General features: G+C 36.7%; 1 protein-coding gene across 1 annotated transcript in view; it reads right to left on the bottom strand.

Moving 5' to 3' along the window:
- Positions 1–5,160: 5,160 nt before the first annotated feature.
- The window catches only part of SLC5A8 (solute carrier family 5 member 8), a 57,885-nt gene continuing 37,927 nt past the window's right edge, over positions 5,161–25,118 (bottom strand). The window contains exons 8-15 of the mRNA XM_003405291.3: positions 22,930–23,018; positions 21,006–21,118; positions 18,335–18,402; positions 16,415–16,501; positions 13,778–13,983; positions 11,579–11,682; positions 5,924–6,003; positions 5,161–5,286 (exon numbers count right to left, since the gene is read on the bottom strand). Of these exons, the coding sequence (XP_003405339.1) occupies positions 5,161–5,286; positions 5,924–6,003; positions 11,579–11,682; positions 13,778–13,983; positions 16,415–16,501; positions 18,335–18,402; positions 21,006–21,118; positions 22,930–23,018 (873 nt within the window). The remainder of the gene's footprint in view (positions 5,287–5,923; positions 6,004–11,578; positions 11,683–13,777; positions 13,984–16,414; positions 16,502–18,334; positions 18,403–21,005; positions 21,119–22,929; positions 23,019–25,118) is intronic.

Raw genomic sequence — 25,118 nt, 5'->3', positions numbered from 1 at the left:
CAATGTCAATGTGCTGGTTGTGATATTGTACTACAGTTTTGCAAGATGTTATCACTGGGGGGAACTGGGTAAAAGCATACACAAGATCTCTATTATTTTGTATAACTAAATGTAAATCTACAAAATAAAATTAAATAAATTGGGATGGGAAACTTGAAAAAAAACTTCTGTTTTTTTAAAGAGAAATGTAAAAAAAAGCTCAGGTGATGAGTTTCTATTTCTCTTTTAAGGTCCTTCTGATTTTATCAACAATTATTTGGGTCGACCTTTAAAAGATTAACTTTCCCCATTTAAAAGTTCTAATTTGGACAGAAAAATTGTTACTTTTGTTTATGCCGTATTTTGTCCCTTCTAATTTCCAAATGCAGTGATTATCAGTTAAATATAAAATACCCTTCAGTGACAAAAGGTCTGCAGGTTTATTTGTTTACAGTTTTATAATCTATATACAGTTTTTATGAAAATTCCTTTGTGTGGTAAATAGGGTGAAAATAACTTTCTGTAAAGGCTAAAAAAATAACTATATTCAATTAGACATTTTCCCCCAAGAACAAACAACTGCAAACATATTTGCAGAAGTTTAATCAGCAAGTTGAAAATCAGAAATGTAACCATGTAATGTAACCATAGAAATGTTCAATTCCCTCAAGTTTTCTCATAAACATTACTATGGTTACATTACCTGGCAAATTAAATGTAAAAGCACACATTTTATATTTATGACGGACATAAAACTTAAATGTATACAGTGAGCTTTCGGTAACTCAACAGCCATACGCTTACTTGATTTTGTTTTAAAAATATTTAAAGGAAAAAAGCTCATCATTTCCTGTAGAGCTAAAGGTTAATTCCTCCCTTTCAACTCCATCCCTGTTCCCTGAATAATTTATTCACAATAAATTATACTGAGGCTTAACTCAGTTGTTAACAATAAATTACACTTGCTATGGTCTTCATAAATAAAGCAAAATTATGAAATCTCCTTATTCATATACTTAATATTTCCTTTATCCGGATGTGTGTTAATGTTGCAAATCGTGGTAAGAAGCTAAACTGTCCTAAGTGTTATTTTCATAATTATTCACAAGTCTCTATACTGTCCTAAGCATTATTTTTATAACTTTATAATTCTATACATAGTACTTAATATTTTCAAAATGCTGTGAAAATATATGGCAATTATTCTGCATTATCACGTTCCACCTGCTAGTGGTACTTGTATCCTCACCTATCGGAATGGACTTGACAGCGATGGTTTTGGTGTTGGTAGAAGAGAATGCTCCAGATAGAAGTGTCAGGGGATTTCCCTGAAGGGATTCAATCCAACCATGTGACTTCAGGAATATCAAGATTGCAACCTTTGCCTCTAAGACAGAGCTTCTCAACCTGGGCACTATTAACAACTCGAGTTAAAGAATTCTTTGATGTTGGGGGCAACACTGTGGATTGGCAACATCCCTGACTTTTCTACCTACTAGATGCCAATAGTGCCTACTCCTCAGCTGTGAAACAAAGAAAGTCTCAAAATGTCCCTGAAGGGCAAAACCCCCCTACCCCCACCACCTGTTAAGAGCCAATGGTCTAGAGAGAACGTGATTGCATAAACAAAGAGATGAATATACATTTATACTATTTTACATTCTATCTATAAAATTTTCATTTCTCTGAGGTGTGAGTAGACCCCGGTGGTGTAGTGGTTAAAAGCTACGGCCGCTAACCAAAATTTCAGCAGTTCAAATCTACCAGGCACTCCTTGGAAACTCTATGGGGCAGTTCCAACCTGTCCTATAGGGTTGCTGCGAGTTGGAATTGACTCGACAGCAACAGATTTTTTTTTTTTTTATGGTCTGAATATGATTGGTCTATACCTTTTTTTGGGGGGGGTCTCTATCGTTTTTGTATGGTTTGATTTTGGGGGGTATGTTGTTTTTTCCTTTTTAGTTTTTTTTTTTTTTTAATTATGTTTACGTTCTTTCTGTTGGGATAGTCCTGCTGATTCCTATTTATTTTACTATTTCTAGAACACAAATTTTTTTTCATTACATTGCAAATTTTTAGCAGTTCATTTTTCAAAACTGGCAAGTGTCATTTTTCTCAAATTTTGATTCCCAATTATACTGAAATTTTAAGTAGCACTATTTGAGTTAATAAAGTGCTATTCTGCCAAAGAGCTCAACCTGCTCTTTTATACTCTCATTATTTCTGTGAGGTAGGTAAACGTTTAATGTTATGTTCCATTGAAGATATGTTGGAAATTGAAGATACATTCAAGATCATACAACTTGTCAGCGGCAAAATGGACATTGAATGACAACTTGTATGACTGTTTCCTGTTAAGATTTTTGTGATTCAAAATAATTAAAAAATTTTAATTTACATTATCACATATTAAAATTTTGCCTGTCTTTGATTTTACCTAAAGATTTTGAAAATAAGATACATTGTTTTTAATTAATAATATTATTTTGATTTCTTAAAAATTCTAGTTGACACTCATGTGTTTACAAACGCAAAATATTAATAGTTCCTTATGTCACAAGGATATACCTTGTCTAAAAGAAAGTGGACAAGAATAAAAGTATCATATCTCTCATTAAGAATAAATTGTGTAACTCCTCAACAGCCTGCTAAAGGAAAAATTTATTTAAATAAACTGATTTTGATTTCCAAAATTGGAGCATTATATACACATGTACATTTAGAATTATTAAATATAGTTCAGATCACACTTGCATAAAACAACATATCTTCCTATTCATTGAAACACTGTAGAAAGATTCACAAAATTTGATATTTCTTACAAACATATTGATTAAAAAATAACACCTATATACATAAGAAATACATGAATACATAATTCATTTAAATGTTATATAAATCTCTGCTTTGAACAAAAACCAAACCAAACCTGTTGCCATAGAGTCAATACTGACTCATAGACACCCTATAGGACAGAGTAGAACTGCCCCACAGAGTTTCTGAGGAGCGCCTGGTGGATTCGAACTGCCGACCTTTTGGTTAGTAGCCATAGCTCTTAACCAGTACGCCACCAGGGTTTCCCTTTGCTTCTGATAAATGTTAATTCCTATTATTTTATTTATTAATGTTTTCAGTTGGCTACTTCTAAATGTACAGAATATGGTTACCTAAATATTGAGGATAAGAAAATCTCTTAATTATCTAGTGCTGCTATAACAGAAATACCACAAGTAGATGGCTTTAACAAACAGAAACGTATTCTCTCACAGTCTAGTAGGCTAGAAGTCTGAATTCACGATAACTCCAGGAGAAGGCTTTCTCTCTCTGCCGGCTCTGGAGGACGGTCCTTGTCATCAATCTTCCCCTTGTATAAGAGCTTCTCAGGCACAGGGAAGTTGGGTCCAAAGGACGCACTCTGCTCCTGGCACTGCTTTCTTGGTGGCATGAGGTCCCCATGTCTCTTGGCCTGCTTCTCTCTCTTCCAACTCAAAAGAGATTGATTTAAAACACAACCTAACCTTGTAGATTAAGTCATGCCTCATTAACATAGCTGCCGCTAATCCCAACTCATTGACATCGTAGAGATAGGATTTACAACACATAGGAAAATCACGTCAGATGATGAATCGGTAGATAATCACACAATACTGGGAATCATGGACTAGCCAAATTGACACACAATTCAATCCACAACAGAAAATAAGCATAAAATTATTGAATTATGAAAACATTTCAATGTACCTAAATGTTTCTCATTCTTTTTTTTTAAAAAACCTCAACAAGTTAAAAAAAAAAAAAAAACCTCCTAAATCGTATCTAATGTGGGTACTATAGAATAACTACTTTATCGGTGAAGTTCTATAACCAAACTCTAAGCTAGGAATGTAGCAAAATAAACAGGTAAGCAATTTTAAGACAGCTACTTCAAATTTTAAAACACTGAACGAAGCATACAGTTATTAATTCTGGCACATTGAATAAAGAGAAATTATAGTGATTGCCTATGTACTTTAGCTATTTAACTGGATGAATTTCAAGATTTCTAAGACCTAAGAAGCATATGTACCTTTAATTTTAATTGACTGCAAATTTGTTGACATTCAAAAGTTCAACTTAATAGCATTAAATGCAATAATCTAACTCTATGGAGCTTAAGCATTTTTAATAATATAAATGTCCTTTGATCACAAAATCCACAATTCATATGTGTACTTTAGTTAATACCAGGCTCCTGGGAGTTTGTAATTTATAGGGTGGGGCTTGATGAACCAGGATTTGAGCAGCATGATTCACACCGGATATCTCAAGACATATCCAAGTTCAGGGCAATAGAATAACAGGAAATCAGAAACGCAGATTGTGATGCAAAAGTGCACAACAAACCAGAGTTAGAAGGTCAGAAAGTAGGAATGTAGATAAGAGCCAGAATCTAAGAAAGGCAATGTAAGTGGCCAAAAGCCAGAAATTCTAGGTAATAAGCAAAACAGAACAAGATAGATGTATAGCACCAAGAAGACTTTAATCACTGGGCCCATGTTCTGTCCCAGACAGGATGATGTTTCTTGATCACCATCTTCCTGAGCAAGAACCAGTTCCAAGGCAAATATATTTCCTGGGAAGACAGAGGAATGAGAAGCGAAGATCTAGACAGCATAAGCCTGTCACCTCATTACTCCTAAAGAATAAAGTATTTGGTAGGCAGGAGAAAAGCTCTTTTCAAAATTAGTTAGGTTTTTGGTGAATCCTAGAAATTTATATGCCAGCAACAAAGACAGAGTATTTTCAATAATGCCCAAATTAAACAATATGCCTTTGACCATAAAGCACATGTGATAATGTGTGTATTAGCCTGTCAGCATATATATAGTCTTTTTAACATTCATAACTACAGCTTCATTGAAACAAATGAGGCATAGAGGGAAATGCTGATGCAGGAGCCCTTTCTTAAGTCCACAGTAAAAAAAAAAAAAAAAAAAACTTTTTTTTTTTTTTTTTACAGTAGTCTCAATTAATGAGTTTAGTTCGTGAAGAAAAGCAGGACTTCAACAAAAATTCAACCCCCCAAAATTCCCTCAAACTACTCATGATAGATGGAAAAAAGAAAAAGTCTTAATCTGATCCAATTTTTCTAGAAAACTGTAAAGCTGAGACACTGTTTAAGGTCATCTCCTATCAGCTCCTTCACAAACGAGTCCCATTTATCTTGCCACTTCGATCCTTGACTTTTAATTCAATATGGTTGAAGGCAGGATTATCAGTTCCACCATCTTCCATTGGATGAGCTTTATAGTTTAAAACATGCTTCTTCTAAAAGAAAATGTTAATATGGTGATTAGAAAAGAGAAACTGTTCATTCATTCAGTTTTAAATAATTGTTACTACTGTTTTAATTTCTCTAAATCAGCTTAGTAGTCTACTAAGAAGTCCCAAGTACTTAAATCAGCTCCTGTCTTTACACCGTAAGAGAGCTTAGAATAGTTCCAACTACAATGGCCCTTCTTTCTCCTGGAAATTTCTCTTCTCTGCTTTTCCTAGGTCCTTCATGACCTGAGGGCCCATTTCCCTGGTGGTGCAATGGGTAAGCGATAGGCTGCTAAGCAAAGGTTGGTAATTTGAACCCACCAGTCACTCTGCGGGAGAAAAGACCTGGTGATCTGCTCCCATAAAGATTTCAGCCTGAGAAACCTATGGGCAGTTCTACTCTGTCCTATAAGGTTGATAAGAGTCGGAATCGACTTGTTAGCACGTAACCACAATGGTCTACTGAGGGAGAGATATAAAACGGATATAGATCCTCAGAGATAAAACAGATATAGACCATCAGAGAACATGGCAGACACCTTCTTAATCCATCACTGTTTAAGAAGGGCTGAGAACTAACTAGTGTTCTATTCAAGTGGTAAACACGGTCTTATTAATTTAAGGAAAAAGGAAGCCAACTTACTTTCTTAAAAATATCAAAATTGGACAAAAAATCCTCTTTGGTTAGTAGGAATCTGGAGTCCAAGCTCTGCTTTCTTCCTCCTGAAAAACATATACATGATTTACATTGTTAAAAAGATACCTGCCACTACACAGTAGCTTCCAACATACAGGCATTTAACTTATGCACATTCAACATTATGAACTTATATAACACAAAGAAAGAATCTCCTAAACAGCTTTGAAGATATAGCCCACCATTCCCCTTCCCTCTGTCGGTTTCAGATCCTGTAAGCCTCTCACCATAATAAATGTGGGTCTAAAAAAAAAAAAAATTTTTTTTTTTTAACCACAATGTACCCATTGCTGTCAAGTCAATTCCAACTCATAGGGACTCTATAGGACAGAGTAGAACTGCCCCACAGGGTTTCCAAGGAGCAGCTGGTAGATTCAAACTACTGACCTTTTGGTTAGCAGCCAAACTCTTAACTACTGTACCACCAGGGCTACTGTTTATTAATTTGACAGCTATGGATGTATATGGGTCCTGGTGGCACAGTGGTTAAGCATTTGGCTGCTAACCAAAAGGTTGGCAGTTCAAATCCACCAGCCACTCCTTGGAAACACTATGGGGCAATTCTACTCTGTCCTACAGGGTCATTATGAGTCAGAATGGACTTAAGGGCAATTTTTTTTTTAATGGCTACATATGTGTGTGAGGAAATAATGAACTAAATTATTTTAATGAAAAGCGGTATGCAGATTGCTGTTTTAAGTCCTCTTCTCTGAGGTTTTGCCCTACAAAAATTATCTTTTTTGTTTGATATTTTACTGACTGATCAAAGAGGATTTTTTAAAATTATGTGTCTTAGAGCCTAGTCCTCAAACCACTCTATCCAGATCTAGGAGGTGTATTTAAAATGCAGATTCCTGGACTCCAACCTGGACTGCTCAAATTAGAACTCTATTTTGGGGCTACTGAATTCTGATTATTACCAAATTTTGAAGGTAATCTTTATACCTTCTGAAGTGTGAGAATCACTGTTTAAGTGCAAAAACCAGTCTTTTAATTTTGGGTATTCCTGTGTAACCTAACCCTACAAATGCCAGTAAATTTCCATTAGTTCTTAAACTAGCCTAAGCCAGATTTCGCCCACCCCGCATGCACAGAAAGGCCAGCTGTGACTACTAATTGACCTCAACAGAGGACGCAGCAACAGGAGGAACGAATCAGAAGGAAAATCATCACCAAACCCTATTCTGAAGCAAGAGGTCTGACAAGAACCACATCACCTGCTGTTTCCTGGCCAACTTCTAGAATTTTCCGTTCCCAGTATGCCTGCATGTCCGCCATCTTGCTACCCAAATCACATATAAGCCCTGCTTCCCTGTAGCTCAGAAAGTCAGATCTGAGGAACTTCCTCCTGGCTCCCTGTTCTGAGCATTGCAATGAAGTTACTCTCTTTCTCAAAGACTGGTGTCCAGATAATTGGCAAGTCTGAGCATGCAGGACAAGGACCTGCCTTCTAGGGCTCAGTAACACCTATTTTTCTGGAGGTGGGATCAACTTTAAGTCAATTTACTCAACATTATTGAGTGCCTGCTAGAGGTCCATATTTGTGCCCACTCCAAAAAGGGATGATCCAACAGAACATGGAAATTATTGAACAATATTTTGTCTTTAATATCACAAACAAGTAAAATTTGCTGAAGATCATTCAAAAGCAGTTGCAGCAGTACACCTGCAGGGAACTGCCAGAAGTTCAAGTCAGATTCAGAACAGGATGTGGAACAAGGGATATCATTGCTGGTGTCAGATAGATCTTGGTTAAAAGCAGAGAACACCAGAAAGATGTTTACCTGTGCTTCATTGACTGTGCGCAGGCATTCAACTGTGTGGATCGTAACAAATTATGAATAACATTGTGAAGAATGGTAATCCCAGAACACTTAATTGAGTTCATGAGGAACCTGTACATAGATCAAGAAGCACTCATTTGAACAGAACAGGGGGATACTGTGTGGTTTAAAATCAGGAAAAGTGTGCCTCAGGGTTGTGTCCTTTCACCATACTTATTCAATCTGGATGCTGAGCAAATAATCCAAGATGGACTATATGAAGAAGAATGCGGCATCAGGATAATGGAAGACTCATTAACGACCTGCGATATGCAAATGACACAACCTTGCTTGCTGAAAGTGAAGAAGACTTGAGCACTTACTGATGAAGACCAAAGACTACAGTCTTTGTTATGGATTACACCTCAACATAAAGAAAACAAAAATCCTCACAACTGGACCAATAAGCAACATCATGATAAAAAGAAAATATTAAAGTTGTAAAGGATCTCATTTGACTTGGATTCACAATCAACACCCATGGAAATAGCAGTCACGAAATCAAACAATGTATTGCATTGGGCAAATCTGCTGGAAAGACTTCTTTAATGTGTTAAAAAGAAAAAGATGTCACTTTGAGGACTAAAGTGCACCTGACTCAAGCCTTGGTGTTTTCAATCACCTCATATGCATGAGAAAGCTGGACAATGAACAAGGAAGATCAAAGAAGAATTAGTGCATTTGAATTTTGGTGTTGGTGATGACTACTGAATACACAATGGACTGCCAGAAGGATGAACAAATAAGTACGCTCAGAATGCTCCATAGAAGGGAGGATAGTGAGACTTTGCCTTATATGCTTTGGACATGTTATCAGGAGAGACCAGTCTCTGGAGAAGGACATCATGCTTGTTAAAGTAGAGGGTCAGCAAAACAGAGGAAGGTCCTCAATGATATGGATTTACACAGTGGCTGCAACAAAGGGTTTCAACATAGCAGCAATTGTGAGGATGTCGAGGACAGTGTTTCATCCTGTTGTACATAATGTCTCTACGAATCAGAACCGACTCGACGGCACCTAACTCTATGTGCTAGAGATTCTACTAGGCACAGAAGAGACAGATTAATGAAACAATCACTGCACTCATGGTCTACATATGAAAATATTTACCTCCATTTTACTGACGAAGAAAATAGATTCATGGTACATAGTAAATGATTTGGTAGAGCTGAAACTAAAACCAAATCTACGTGCTCTGAATTCTTACAGATTTCTAGTGCCTTATGGTAACTTAAAATATATGTTCTAACGAGCATTTAGGATTGTATGTTTTTAGACTTTTCAAGGGGGTCACTGGGAATAAGCCATTGGTAAAATTAATGAAGTTCATGTGTTTTTGGCTTTATTTCTGGATGCCTGTTCACCTGTGTAGATCACTACTTTTTTAAAACAAAAGATACAGCTATACATGGCTATCAAAGTGTTTAAGGAAATAACCCATAAGATCCGTTGCCATCAAGTTGATTCCGATTCATAGTGACCCTACAGGACAAAGTAGAACTGCCCCATGTGGTTCCCAAGGAGCACGTGGTGGATTCGAACTGCCAACCTTCTGGTTAGCAGCCATAGCTCTTAACCACTATGCCACCAGGGTTTTTAAGGAAATAAAATGGGCTAAATTTGGACCAAGGCAGAAATAGTATAAGCAGATTGGTTAGATGTATTACAGGGCTGAATAATTGGGTAACTGGGGAGAAAATTTTTAAATCTGTCTTAAAATATATCAAAACAGACAAGAGAATAAACCTACTGTACCAGTAATTTTATTTAGGAGAAAGAGCACAATCCTTTTTGAAAAGAAAGACAATGGTTTAAAACAACTTTTGAGAGGTAACAAGCAGTTGACAATCTCATAAGTATAAATATTAGAGTCATAAATGTTTGAAAAACAGTGCTACCCAGGTGCCAAAAAACAATGATTGGTGGAAGGATTCTATAAATTGGCACAATGCTGGTAGCTAAAGCAAACAAAGACATCAGACATACTTGGACAAAGTGTAGGATTTCTGACTAGTTGTAACACATTTGACAAAAAGTGAAGTGGAGCTGTCTTCCCTCGTTTGGTAGCTGTGGATGTATGTATGTGACGAAATACAGGAATTTAGGGACCCAGCACTTCTCATCAACTCCACCACCAACGAACTACTATCCTGGCTTGGGTCACCACGATGTCTCACCTGGATTACTGCAATAGCCTCCTACCTGCCCTTGTTCCCCTACAGAATAGTCTCAAAACTGGACCAGAGTGCTCCTTTGAGAATTAATGGAAAACAAATTTTTTAAACATTCCATGTAGTAGACCTAAAAAATACAGAGGTAGAAAATAGAAAAGATAACAAAATTAGAGGAACTGTCCAAGAGTCCACTTGACTGACAGAAATTTCAGAAACAGAAAACATAGAACATGGTAAGAAATTATCAAAGATGTAAAATAAGAAAAATTCCCTAGAACTGAAAGACATAGGTATTCATACTGAAAGAACTCTACTGAGAACTGAGGGCAAGGCAGTCATTGTGAAAACAGACCACATGCAAAGGGTCAGGACTCAGCACGGCATTGACATTCACAACAGCAACATAGTAAGCTATGAGAAAATAGAGATACCCTCTCAGAAACAGGAAAGTTGTTTTCAACCTAGGATTCTCTACTCAAACTAGTTATTGATCAAGCATGTTGTTGTTATGTGCCATTGAGTCGATTCCAACTCATAGTGCACAGTGACCCTATAGGACAGAGTAGCACTGCCCCACAGGCTTTAATCTTTACAGGAGAAGATTGCCAGGTCTTTTCTCCCATGGAGCCACTGGTGGGTTCAAACTGCCAACCTTTCATCTAGCAGGCGAGCACTTAAGCATTGTGCCACCCACTTCTTTGATCAAGCATAAGGGTAGATTAAAGACATTTTTGTCAAATATGTGAAGTTTCCAAAAACTCTTCTCTTGTCCAGCCTTTCTCAAGAATGTGCTGTAGGATATGCTCCATTTCATTATGGGAGTATCCAAGAATGAGGAGTAATGGGATACAGGCAACAGGGGATCCAACACAGGAGGGAAGTAAAGAGAATCCACAGACAGAGGACAAAATGTCCCATGGTAACAGCTCCACAGCAATCCCTGACAGCAATTTATACTATTTGCATTATCAGTTTGATAAAAAGAAAATAATTTTCTTTAAGTTTATGAACATTTGAAAATAGCCCTCACACTATGTTTAGACATAAATGTCATACTATGTTTAGATGTAGAGATTATTAGACATAAAAATTATTATTCCTTATATGTGTATAACTCATTAAAATGTATAAAAAATCAGCATGAGACAATGGAAGAATCATGACTTAGGGTTGTTGCAAAGATATGTGTAAAATACCCAGCATATACATATCTATATGCAGTTTTTTTCAGCATCTTATTATTTTTTTTTTTTATCCTACAACAACCTTGTGAGGTAAGCAGACTAAGTATTATTATCCTCATCTCATAGATAAGAAAACTAAGTTCAGAGTAGCTACATGATTGCCCAAGTTCATGGTAGAATGAAGCAAATGGCATAATGAAGATCCCAATAGAGATAGGTCTTCTGCTTTCAAATCCAGGCCTTCAAATTTCCCATGAATAAAATGGAGGACATAATTAAAATAGTTGTTAACAAAACCATAATAAGTAACATAAATAGTTACAAAACAGATATAGTGCAAACTGACATAAAGAGGTAAATACAATACTAATAATGTAGATAGATTAAAAAAAAAATTTTTTTTTTTTGTAGATAGATACCTGTTGGTAAACTAATAATTATTCCCACGAGAACTGTTACCAAAGTTCCAACAGTGCTGAAGTATAGATATGATAAGGAATACCAGTTATCCATCAAGGGAGTCCTAAGAGAGAGCAAAATCATAATTACAAGATTTCATCTAATACTATTAGTAACTATGTCAATGGGCCTCGTGTCAAAGTTAAGATATAATATTTAATTATGTTTTAAATGTCATAATCTTATGTCTCAATTTTATCTTATGGGGTCAGGATTTAAAAGTATGACTTAACCTTGCCCATATTCTATAATACCAAATGGTCATGTTTACTTCATTCACCTCTGCATTACGTGGCAGATACTGTTCTCACCATTGGAGTGCCAGCCATATACAAGATAGATAATGTTCCTGCCCTTGTAAAGTTTATATTCCAATAGAAAAAGAAATACGATAAATAAACAAATAAACATCATAATTTCCACTGGTAGAAAGTGCTGTAAGGAAAATAAAATAGGGTGATATAAGATTGACAAGGTGGGAGGAAGGAATCATTTTATAATGAGTTGTCAGAGAAAGTCTCTGTGAGGAACTGACGTTTGAACTGAGATCTGAATAATAAGAAAAAGTTGGCCAAATCAAGTTCTTGAGAAAGGAATCCCAGAGAAAGTAAATGCCAGCTGACTGAAGCATAGTGAGCAAGATCCAGAGTGGTACAAGATGAAAGGTAGCCAGGGGTGTTTCTGTTGGACTTGGGATGACTTTGGATTTTACTTTAAGGGCAATGACACCCATTGTAGGAGTTTAAGTAGAGGAGTGACATGATCTGAACTTTTTTTTTTTTAAGTTTGCTGTAGGATTCCACTTTCAGCTTTGAAATAATAGCTTTATTTAGACCAACCATTTCACTGAGAACAATATATAGAAACTGAGTGGTAGGGCATGCTTGAAGGCATCTGACCAATCAAGACAATGAGAAATTGAGAGGCCAGGATCCCAGAGAGAAGGGAAACACATGAGGTGAGCCTGACTTCCTTCCACGGCTTTTCCCCTTGAGGCATTTGCCATTTGTTGGGCATCTCAGCAGAACACAGCATCCCAGGACACCCATAAGAGGAACGTTTCTGAATGACAAAAGGATCAATCCACCAGGAAGACATAGAAATTCTAAACTTGAATACCCCTAATAACAAAGCCTCAAAATATGTAAAGCAAAACCTGGCATAACTAAATGGAGAAATAGACAAATCCACAATCAAAGAAATAACTGATAGAACTAACAGACAATTTCCAACTCACTTTACGAGCCCAAAATAACCTCAATAATAAAACCTCACAGAGAAATTATTAGAAAAGAAAATTAAAGGCCATTCAACTCTCAGTAATATAGATGCAAAAAACCTAGAAAAAAATAACAAATCAAATTCAGTAATTTATTTAAAAAGTAATATATCAAAAAATAGGCTTACTATAGTAATGAAAAGGTTGTTTAATGTTTGAAAATAAACCAATATAATTCATTACAGAAACAGAATAAAGGAGAAAAATTATGTAAGCATTTCAATAGATTCAGAAAAGGTAGTTGATAAAATTCCACACCTATTCATGGAAAAAACCTCTTCAGAAACCAGGGATAGAAGGGAACTTTCTTTATCTGGTAATGAATATCTACAAAATTTTACATCATACTAATGGTGAAATTTTGAAAGTTTCCTCCTGTTTCCACCCTCACCACAATATCAGGAATAAGACAAGATGTCTTCTATTATCACTTCTTTTCACCTTTGTAGTAGAAGTTCTAGACACATGCTATAACATAGACGACCCTTCAAATCATTATGCTAAGTGGAATAAGCTAGACACAAAAGGACAAATATTGCATGATTCCACTTATATGAAATATCTAGACAGGCAAATTCATAGAGGCAGAAAGTATACTAGAGGTTACCAGGGGCTGCCGGAAGGAAAGAATGGGAAGTTATTGCTTGACGGATACAGAGTTTCTGCTTGGGGTAATGACAAAGTTTTGAAAACAGACGGTGGTGATGGTTACACAACATTGTCAATGTAATTAATGCCACAAAATTGTACACTTAAACATGGATAAAACGGCAAATTTTGTTATACATATTTTACCACAATAAAATTTTAAAGCATCTGGAGTTCTCTATCTGTCACATACTTTTTTTTTTAAATGACGTTATAAAACTTAATTCAATACCTTGCAACGTTGTATACTTGAAAAGCACTAGTAGAAAATGGCATTTCTGTGGCCGCCAACGAATCCGTCACATTGGAAGTGCTGTTACAGCCATAGGTTTCAAGGCGTAATGGCATAGTTCTTTCAGAAAGTGGAGGATAAAGCTGAGCTCCAATCCCAACCCACAGAGAAATGGCAAATCCAGCCATCAGACCAACAAGTGCTCCCTGCCAAACAAGAGTGCTTTTAAAAGAAAGACAATTGTCTGCTTTGAGATAGCAATCAACGTTGGAAGGTTAAACTCAACATGGTCCAAGTCAAGTTTACCAACTTCCCACCTAAAGCCACTCCCCTGCCCGAAAGCCCCACCTCTTGTCAAGGGCACATTAGGGCCCTGGTTTCACAGCCCAGGGCCCTGGAGACTGTAACTCCATGTCCCTTTTCATATTCTCATCCAGTCAATTGCCAATTCCTGCCTGTTTTACACTTCAAACATCTCCTCCTCCCATTTCTTCCACTGTTTCCACGGCCAGCACTCTGTTCTGGCCCCCTCATCTCTTCACACCCTAGTAATTACAACAGCCATGTAGTTGACTCCACAGCAATTATTTTCTCTCTTTTCATTTAATCTGTGAACAAATGTCATGCCATATGAGCAAAAGACTATGAAAAAGAAAGCATACACAGAGTTTATCTCTATACCAAACAATATGGTAGATGGTAATTGTGCTACCGGACAATTAAAAGAAAAAGTAGTAAGCAAGTTTTACAAATGATAGCAATAGTACCGCCAACCAAACTGAGTATTTCTACAGATAAATGGAGATGGAGAGGGGAGAACTTGGCAAGCTGTCCTCTCTAAAGGGTTTCTTGATTTTGAAGACTCAGATCCATCCCTTTTCAGGTGTTCTTCCAGCCCTTGAATGATTTAAGCTCTATTCCCTTCAGCTGGGAAGCTCTTTTCTTTATGGTGAAATTTTCCCACTTCTTTTAAGAATAATAATCAGACAGGGCAGCCTGAGCCTCAGGTTCCAGATAAAGAGGAACCAAAAGAGTGTTGAGATAAGGGGAGGAGCATAAGCAAAATCATAAGATAGGAAAAATAATGGTGTGTTGATGGAACAGCAAGAAGTCTGCTGACAAGGTCAGAGGATTTATACTGCGGGGTAAGGACTGCAAGCTTTTTCATTAAGCTGAGATCTCCTTGAAAGCAGAATTTCTTTACTTTTGGTATCCCAACACTTACTACAGTGACAGGCATATAACAGGTACACAATAAATATTTTTAAGTAAAGTGAGATTAGAATGGTAGGGTGGCCAGTTGATGCTACTCTCAGTATTACACAGGGCTGGATCAAAAATCCACAAAATTATAAACTCCACCATAGTGGAAATACTCAGTGCTCACTAATCCCATGACAGTGTTCAGCACATAAATATTTGTTGAATGAACAAATGAATGAGAGAGAGAAAGGAAAAGAGGGTGAGAGAACAAAAGAAGGAAGGGAGGGAAGAAGAGAAGGAGGAAGGAAGGGTGTCCACTCTTAAAAACCCACTCTTAGGGAAGGGTAAATGTTCCGCTGGTGAAAACCTTGGAAATAGTAAAAAGAGGTACCTTCTTATCACAGGAATAATAATATTCTTACTCCCTCAAAAAGGGAGGCTACAGCTACAGCTCTTCTGGAGGCATTTTGTGTGGCAGTAAATGTCAAAAAAAAAAATTTTTTTAACTTGACTTTTTTTTTTAAACACTCAACAAATTATTACACTTGCGGTAAACACAAACCGCTGTCTTTCATTGTGATTAATTTCTACCAAACTAGCTTCTAATATGACATTCCATTAATAATTAATAATAATAATAACAATATATCTGTTATTAGTATCTGCCTTGCCAATTCTAGTAATGCATTACGAGGAGAATGGAATTCTGAACATAAAGCCATAGTTCCATGGTTCTTCTACATCTGACCACAACTGTACATACATTAAAAGTTTTTCCCGAACTGCATTTTATAGCAAGACTGAACCAGAGACTTTCTCCTGGCTTGCAGCAAAACTGTTCCAATTTCATTTATTCCAAACACAATTTCATAGTTTTGCATAGTACAGATATGTATGTCTATATGGAGGAACAGTGATATTTCCTCTTTCTGGATATTATTCTCAATTATGATCACTTTTTGGGGGCTAGAACCATGTTATGGGAGCCATAGTATTAAATATCAGGAGTAGAAACTTTCTGGCCAAATCTTATTGCTTCTCTTTGCTATACCCTATTAGCAGGAACTCTCAGCTCCATTGTTTTAAATCTCTCGTACCTGAGCCTGTCAATCTCCTTTCTTTAAATCCTAGCTATTAATTTTTAAAGGAAAAAGATAACTGCACAAAAAACAGTTGCCCCTTTAATTGTATTTTGGGTATTTAAAATTGCATTAAATTATTTTGTCAGTTCCCATTTGCCTTCACGCTTGTCGGGTCTCAGTGTATAGGACTTCATTGTACACCCCAACAAAGTCAGTGGATAACTTAAGTCATCAAGAAAAGTCACTAGTGACAGATCTCAAATGAATCATAACTTTACAAAAAAAAAAAAATGTAGAGCTGCTACTATAATTGGGAAAGTAAGATTTACACATATTCATTCTTTATACTTACAGTTGAGTTGGCAAAAGGAACCAAAATGCCCAAAGAAAACAAGCCCAGAAGAGGTCCACCAACCATGCCAAATATACTGAGTGCTGCCTACAAAAACAATAAAAAGCCAGAGATTAGCAATCTCAAATCCAAAGTTAAAATGTTTCAAAGTAATTTCACCAAAATGAGGATTGAAACCATTCAGGCTACTCCTGAAAATCGTAGTTTTATTCACGGCAGCCTTGTCATTGGCAAAGTGGTAATTAGAAATCGGAAATTTCTGCCTGAGTCTCAAGCATCCCTCTGTTCCTTGAATTATACCCCCAAAAGGCAGCAAAATGCAAAAAAAGGTAGAGAATCACAATATAATGGGAACCTATTGAATGAATTGAATGAATGTGTAAGTCAAGAATGACACCCCTCCTCTCAGCCTTGTTCTTGCAGACATTAATAATCGATCACAGCACCCCTTTGTATTTTGGTAGTCTCAAATCCTCCTCAAAACAAGACTGCAGATAAGTAATGCTTAGTGACCAGAGATAGTGATGAAACCCAGCTGCCATACCTGGTTTGATTGCCCAAGAATGGAACTAGAATGAAAAACACAATTTTTAAAAAATATCAACTTATTGATGAAAGACAGAATGCCTTCCCCTTAAGATCAGGAACAAGGCAAAATGTTGGCTCTCACCACTCTTACTCAATGTAATGTTGAAACTTGTAGCTAGTGCAGTAAGACAAGAAAAAGAAATAAAAGGCATACAGATCAAAAAGAAGAAATAAAACTGTCCCTATTTGCAGAGGATATGATTGTCTGTGTAGAAAATTCCAAGGCATATATGATAAAAAAACAAAACAAAAACTTCCAAAACTAATAAGTGAATTCATCGAGGTCATGGGATGCAAGACAAACATACAAAAAACAATTGTATTTCTATGTATTACCAATGAACACATGAACAATGAAATTACAAAATGGGTATTATTTATAATCTCCTACAAAATGAAATATTTAGGTGTAAATATAACAAAATACATATGGGACTTATATGTATGCTGAAAATTACACAATGCTAATGAAAGAAATCAGAGAACATCTAAATAAATACAGAGACATATGTTCATGGATTAGAAGACTCAATGTCTTCAGAATGTCAATTCCTCCCAAATTCATATGCAGGTTTAATACAATACAATCAAAATCCAAGCAAGACTTTTTGTAGATATTCCCATTGCCACTGAGTCAATTTCAACTCATAGCGACCCTATAGGACAGAGTAGAGCTGCCCCATAGCGTTTCTGAGGAGTGGCTGGTAGATTGGAGCAGCCAAGCCCTTAACCACTGAGCCTCCAGGGCTCCTAGACAAGATTATTTTAAACTTTACATGGAACGGAATATACAGCACAACCCAGATGTATCTCCAGAGAATTATGCTGAGTGAAAAAAGTCAATCCCAAAGGTTACATACTATATGATTCCATTTACACAATGTTCTTGACATGACAAAATTACAGAAATGGAGAACAGATAAGTGACTGCCAAGAGTCAAGGAGGGGGTAAATGTGGGAGGGAAATGGACATGGCTATGAAAAGGCAATATGAGGAATCATTGCATTGATATAAATGTTCTCTGTCTTGATTGTGTCAATGTCAATTTCCTGGTCATGATATCATACTACAAGTTTTTGAGATGTTACCATTGAAGGACACTGAATAAAAGATATACGAGATCTGTCTGTATTATTTCTTACAAGTGAATGTGAATCTACAATTATCTCGAAATAGAAAGTTTAATTTAAAAGGTAAAGAAAGAAAAATAATTTAGTCATCTCTGTCCTGTGATATGTTTACGTGTAGCTATCTATAGACAGAAGTCTGGAGGGATAGTCACATTAACATAAAAAAATATATAGATTGTGACTCAAACCATCAGCTCTTACCTGTAACAAAGCTCCCATTAGTGATGCCAGAGCGGCCATTCCAATACACAGAGCTCCGAATAGCACGCCTAGGTGGACAACATAAAGGGCAGTGTAAGGTCCAGGCCCAGAGAATTAGAATTCTCAGTAGCATAAGCTATCATGCCTTTGATTCAAAGTAAATAATAGGACTATAGTAAAGAATGGCTATATGCATCAGAGCCCTAAAAAGGGGGGTGTTTTTCTACAGGATCAGCAGTGTGCAAAGAGGACAAATAAAACCCTTACATTATGGCCAGAATTAGTTACAACATTAGGTTATGTAACTATAGGGATTTAAAAAGGAAGAACTATTGTGTTTTTAATCTAATCCTCTGTAAACATTTGTCTATACAGGAAGGCTCAGTTTTCTGTTTCCAGTCTACAGAAACTAAGACATAATTCAGCATTGCTCTGTACAACAATGGCTGCAATGATAAAAGTCAGAAATTAGACCCTTGCCACTTAAAGCATTCATTTCTCCTGGGAAGTAGCAATGACCACAACAAGGGATGGTTTGGGATCTTTAGTCCCCTCCTACACTCTACAGCACCCCCAAAGCCTCTCCTATGAAACTAACAAAGGCAGCTTCAAGACAAGTATTGTAGTCTCCCTTGTACCGACTTGCTTCCCCCACGTCACTTCTTTATAGAAATTCTAAAGCCACCACTGGTGTTCAGATTATGGATTTTTTTTCTTTTTTCCTCTTTTGACTTTTAGTATTTTTCAGATGTTTTCCAGGATCCATGTATTACTTTTTAATTTATAGGCAAAATTACCCAAACTAAACTTTATTCTTAAAGAATAGCAATTGGTAAAAAAAAAAAAAAAAAAAACTGAAATCAGCCAATATGTTCTCTACACTCAAAATTCAAAATACAGAAAAAATGAATGAGAAATTTGCTCATCACAAAATTAGTGCAGTCTTTATGTTGTTGTTCCTGTTTTACTTGCTCTAGCACTCACACAAATCTGAAGTTGTTAAGTATATTGGCTAAATAACCTTAATGCACTCAAAGGAAAACCTTATATTTAGCAAGGAGCTCTTAAGCTCTTATGCTCCCAGTGCTAATATAAACAGTATTTCCAACATATTTAGTTTGATTCTTCTCCATTTGGTAGATCGTTGAAAGATGACCATCGTGTTTTTTGATATTCAAAGTTTTTGGAAACACACTCAAATCATCAGCCATGTTCTTCTATATGTCTTCACTGCACATCAATCAAGATAATAATTTTATACAACCCTTCTACATAACTGAAAATCTCATCTATACTAGCAGCATTGATTTGTTATTAATCATCATCAACATCATTGCTTGAACGCCAATTAGTGCCTCTCACTTCATATGCATTATCTCTAAACCTCATAATAACCCTGTAAGGTGAATATTATTGTTCACATTTTCCATATGAAGAAACAGAGGCTTAAATGGCTTATTGGGTTCTTTCAAGGCTATACAGCTAGTACACTGATGGGGCAGGATTCGGCCTAGCAACAAAAACTTCTGCTCATTCTGCTAGACCATACAGCTTCAATAATCCTGAAATAAGCCAATCTAAATACTCTTTAGGAAATACAGCATAATTCTGAAATTATGTTCCAGGGTTACACTGGGTATATAATAAAATAATGCGTTGCTATTTAAATATAGAGGGCACTGAAGAATATAAGGAACCCTGGTGGTACAGTGGTTAAGCAGTGTCTGGCTGGTAACCAAAAGGTCAGCAGTTCAAATCCATGAGTCACTCCTTGGAAAAACACATGGGGCAGTTCTACGCTGTTCTATAGGGTCACTATGAATTGGAATCGACTCAACAGCAATGGGTTTTGTTTTTTTTGAAGAGTATAAATTAAGTACTTATTCCAGGCCACAACCATGGCAATGATACACAGAATTATTTGCTATTTCTTTGACAGTCTATTAGTGTCCTTGTGCTAAGGTTAAAGATTTTTGTCAGAAATAAATTTGTTAGCCATCCATTGAAAAACACTTATACCCAAGATGTTAGAACGAAGTATACTAGTCAGATTTCCTTGAGACAGATATTACATTTGGGACATATAGGAACTGGAGGACCTTAAACCTTTCCATTCAACTGGCATTTAACCCCTAACATGGTTTAAAATCTAAAAGTGGAAGTTGATCATTCGCTGCACAATTTTATAGACCATCACCAGGATACTCTTCGTAAGCAGAAAAAGCAGACAATCGCCAGGGGTCAAAAATCATAACACTGTTTGTCTTCAGCTCAGGCGTACAGACTACATACCCGAAACTGACAGCACCCTCTTAGGTAATATAGAAAAAGTGTGGCTCTGGCTTCCAAACTAAGGATATTTCTTAGACCCATGGACTAAAGGTGAGACAGGAAAGGTCTGATTCTTTTCTTGTGGCCAAGAATTTTAGTATGGATTTGGGATAGGAAAAATGTTGGAAGGAAGGACAGCCAAACAGGAAAATTGTCCACTGGCAATTAATTGTTTGAAGTGTCTCCCAGATCTACGATGCAAATATGGTCCCATCTGTATTGCCATAGGCATGCACGTGGGTATACACATATACACCCAGAGGTTCCTACTTGATATGTTCAGTGGAAAAGAATTTATTGTATCTCTAAAAGTCATCTCTCTGTGCAAATAGAAACTTACTTGTTCCTTGGGAAATCCAAGACAGGGACTTTTCTGAGAGTGATCTGAAGCGAGGTTTGATTAGATCTTCCACAGTGACTGCTGCTAAGGCATTAATACTGGAGGACACGGTGCTGTAAGGGAAAACAATGCGTTAACTTTAAGAAGAAATGGATGGTGCCCAGTTACCTACCATTACTGAACATTTTGATCAAGGACCCAATCAGTGAATCCTGATTAAAGGATTAAAAGGAGAAAGAGCATGGAAAAGAACTTCAAACTCATATGGAAACCAGACTTACTGGATCCATTGAAACTGGAGGAAACCATGACTCTAATGCCTGGAAATAATCTTTAAACCTTCTAACCAAAACTACCTCATGAAGCTATCGGTAAACTAAACTCCAGTTTAGCCCCACTAAAAAAGAATATTTGCCTCAAGCATAGTGTTCTTTAAAGAATTATCTACATAAGGATGAACTGGTAACAGTTAATCTAAAGTACGGATGAGAACTTTAAGGGGCAGAGAGCCTAAATTAATGGTGATGATGCGATATGGGTGGAGATAGGATGGTAACACAATGAGAAGCATGAAATCAATGTTACCGAATTGTTCATGTAGAAATTGTGAATGGATATATGTTTGGTTGTGTGTATTGCCACCAAAAATAAATAAAATCTTTTTTAAAAAGCACACTTAAAAGGGAATGAGAAGGGGGGGAAACAAATTGTCACTGTTAAGATATAAACAGATTTCTACTGTGTTGTTATTAATGATTACAGCATCCTCCTCCTGGAAGCTGGTATCAACCAAGAATGATTTGGGCAACATCTTGATGGTAAAAGGTGAAAGATAAATGTTACTTCCATTTTGCGGTGAATTGTCAGTGTCTGCAGAAAGAATCTGCCTCGGTTACTTGGTATGATCATATAGCAACTTTAAAACATATTTATCTTTGTGCATAGAAAAGACTGCCCTAAGCCTTAACTAAAAAAAAAAAAAAATACTCCATAAATGTCAATAATATTAATTTCCTGGGCCTCATTAATATATGCTGTAAATATCAATAATAATAATCATCTGGAGCAAACACAGGAAGGAATGTATAAGTGAAATGAACAAGTTGAATCAAGAAACAAGATTTTCTGGACTGTGTATATTATTCACTGTGGAAATAGGAGAGTTAATTCTAACTTTCCAGTTGACCAAGCTTTAGCCACACAAACATTTTAAACAAAAACTTTAGGCACCCATTTTTGAGAATCAATAAAAGTATTATCAACCGATCATCATTATTGTGACCCTATAGGATATGTGATAATGTATTAGACAGCAGAGACCTAGTTAAAAATGAGGCTGAATATGACGGGATCCTAGCCTAGAGATAAGAGATAGACCTACAGAGCAATTATATGGGGTAATAAATGTAGATTGCCTAATTTGGTTCATCTTTGCCCATTTTCTGAATTCAGTCTTATCTTAGAAAGTATCTGTTATGGATTGAATTATGTCTCCCCAAAATATGTGTTGTAAATCCTAAACCCCTATACCTGTGGATATAATCCCATTTGGGAATAGGACTTTCTTTGTTATGTTAATGAGACTATTAGCAATATACGGTATGTTTTAAACCAATCACCTTGGAGGTATAAACCAAACTGATTGGGCACAGAGGAAGTACAAATGGAGTGGAAGATACATGTCACATGAAGAACACCAGGGAATCGAGGAACAGAAGAGACTACAGAGAGAAAAAGCCTTCCCCTTGAGATGGTGCCCTGATTTTGGACTTCTAGCCTCTTAAACTATGAGAAAATTAATTCCTGTTTGTTAAAACCACCCACTTGAGCTGTTTGTGTTACAGCAGAGCTAAGAAACTGACGCAGTATCCAATAAAAAAAAGAAAAATCCCAACAGCAAAACCACTAGTATCACAGTTCATACCTTAGTGTTCCACTGTAAGCGCAGGCCACAAAGAGTCCAGGAAGTCCTGGGTAATCTTGCAGAATGTCCAGGACCATATAAGGCATGAGCTGAAAAATTCCAAAATTTACTTCCAAGCACTGTCTGCTACTGGATACAATTTATCTCGTGTCCTTCAAGAACAGAAGGAAGCTATTCCATATAAATGAAGTTTCCAAATACCTAAAATTCAACTCTTTAACTGGTAACACTCAAAGAAACCAATGGCACAGTGGTTAAGGGTTCAAGCTTTGGATTCAGAAAGATTCTGCTACTTATTTTCTCTCAGCCTTGGTTTCTTATCTGTAAAACAGCCATAATGATATCAATAATACCACAGAATTGCTATAAAGGTTAAGTTAGATAATATATATAAAGCTCTTAGTATATTATATGGGATAGAGTAAATGCTCAAAGGTAGATGTTATCCCTCTTTGGAATAATAAATCATTTTTTTAAGGGAGTACTTTACGCACCTTTGTGCTTAAGTAAACAGCAGTCACTTAATTAAAATTTACTTGATGTCTTAAGGCCATCTTTGTAAACTTCTGTCACAGCTCAAGACTGAAGACTGGATTATAGTTGCATGTAGAGTGAGACACAGTGATAAGTGGAGAGTGACTGAAGGAAAACCCTGGAACTGGCTTCTTTTTAAAAGTTCCGGATCCCAACTTGCTTTTTGATTTTTTTTTTTTAAATACATATTAAATGAAGGACAGGTGGATATGTGACTTCAGGACTATCTTATACGGCAGTCTTTCTGCAAAATTAATTTTTGATTCAAAAGTCCTAAGTGGACAATTTTCCATAAAAGTGTCCTCCCATTTGCACTGAAGCCTTATTATTTTCCCATGGTGACGATGGATGGCATGTCCTGTCTTAATAGCTTTCACTACCTATTTGATTTCATTTAACAATATGGATAGAGAAGAACATCCTCCACTATCACAAGACTCTGCATTGGGTTGTTTTACAAGTGCTTTCTGCATTTTCTCCAAAGCTTAAAAAAAAAATGGCCGTCAAGTCAATTAAGACTCATAGTGACCCTGTAGGACAGAGTAGAACTGCCCCATAGAGTTTCTAAGGAGCGCCTGGTGGATTGAAACTGCCGATCTTTGGTTAGCAGCTGTAGCACTTTACCACTACACCTGCAGGGTTTCCACCTCCAAAGCTTACTAACTCTTTATCCTCAGAAAAAGAGAGCACCACATTTCCCCAAGGTCAAGGTCCAAATCTCCCAGGAAGTCTTAAAAGTTCAAGCAGTATTAAAACTTTAAGCAGAATTCCACACCCAAGCAATAGTAAAGCTGCCATCAGTAGTATTATAACGACATCCAAAATCCTGTACCTACCAGGTCCTCAACATTTTCAAAAGCCTTTGGTATAATATTTCATACTGTGAATGGCCCCCACATGTATAGGTAGCTTCAATGAGGTAAGACTAAGTGGCAGGAAAATAGCAAAACTCTAGCTAGGCACAAGCCCTGCTTCCTCAGGGTGAGCTCTAGCAGAGTGTAGCAGAAACATCTTTGCTCTCCTCAGGATAAACCTAGGGCTCTGGCCTCATCTCCCGCTGACTATCTTATTTGCATTTGTATCCCCAGTGAAAGATTAATTAAAGTAATTCGTTAACTGACAACACAAGACTGCAACCATCCAGTTAGGAGGAAAGTCTCTGGAAAATTTAGCATGTACTCCCTAAGCGATTGATTGCTAGGAGTCAGAATCATCAGCAACTGGTTTGGTTTTGCTTTCTCTGAGTGATGGTTCAAGCGTAACAACAAATGTGAGGATGGCACAGGGCCGAGCAGTTTTATTCTGTTTTACGTAGGGTCGCTATGAGTAGGAAACAACTTGATGGCACCTAACTACAACAAGTGATAGAGGCGTGCAGGCAACACACCCTGAATGCACTCTATGACAAGGATTCTCGAGGGGAGGACATTGTAGGGATTTTTCTACCCAGAGTAGGGGGAAAGTATATTAGAAGCTGTTACGGATTGAATTGTGTCCCCCTCAAAATGTGTGGCAACTTAGCTAGGCCATGGATTCCCAGTATTGTGTGATCGTCCACCATTTTGTCATCTGATGTGATTTTCCTATGTGTTATAAATCCTACCTCTATGATGTTAATGAGGCAGGATTAGAAGGAATTATGTTAATGAAGCAGG

The sequence above is a fragment of the Loxodonta africana genome, chromosome 4 (assembly GCF_030014295.1).
Source record: "Loxodonta africana isolate mLoxAfr1 chromosome 4, mLoxAfr1.hap2, whole genome shotgun sequence".
Lineage (NCBI taxonomy): Eukaryota > Metazoa > Chordata > Mammalia > Proboscidea > Elephantidae > Loxodonta > Loxodonta africana.
The sequence above is the reverse complement of the archived record's forward strand: the minus strand, read 5'-3'. Positions and strand labels throughout refer to the sequence as shown.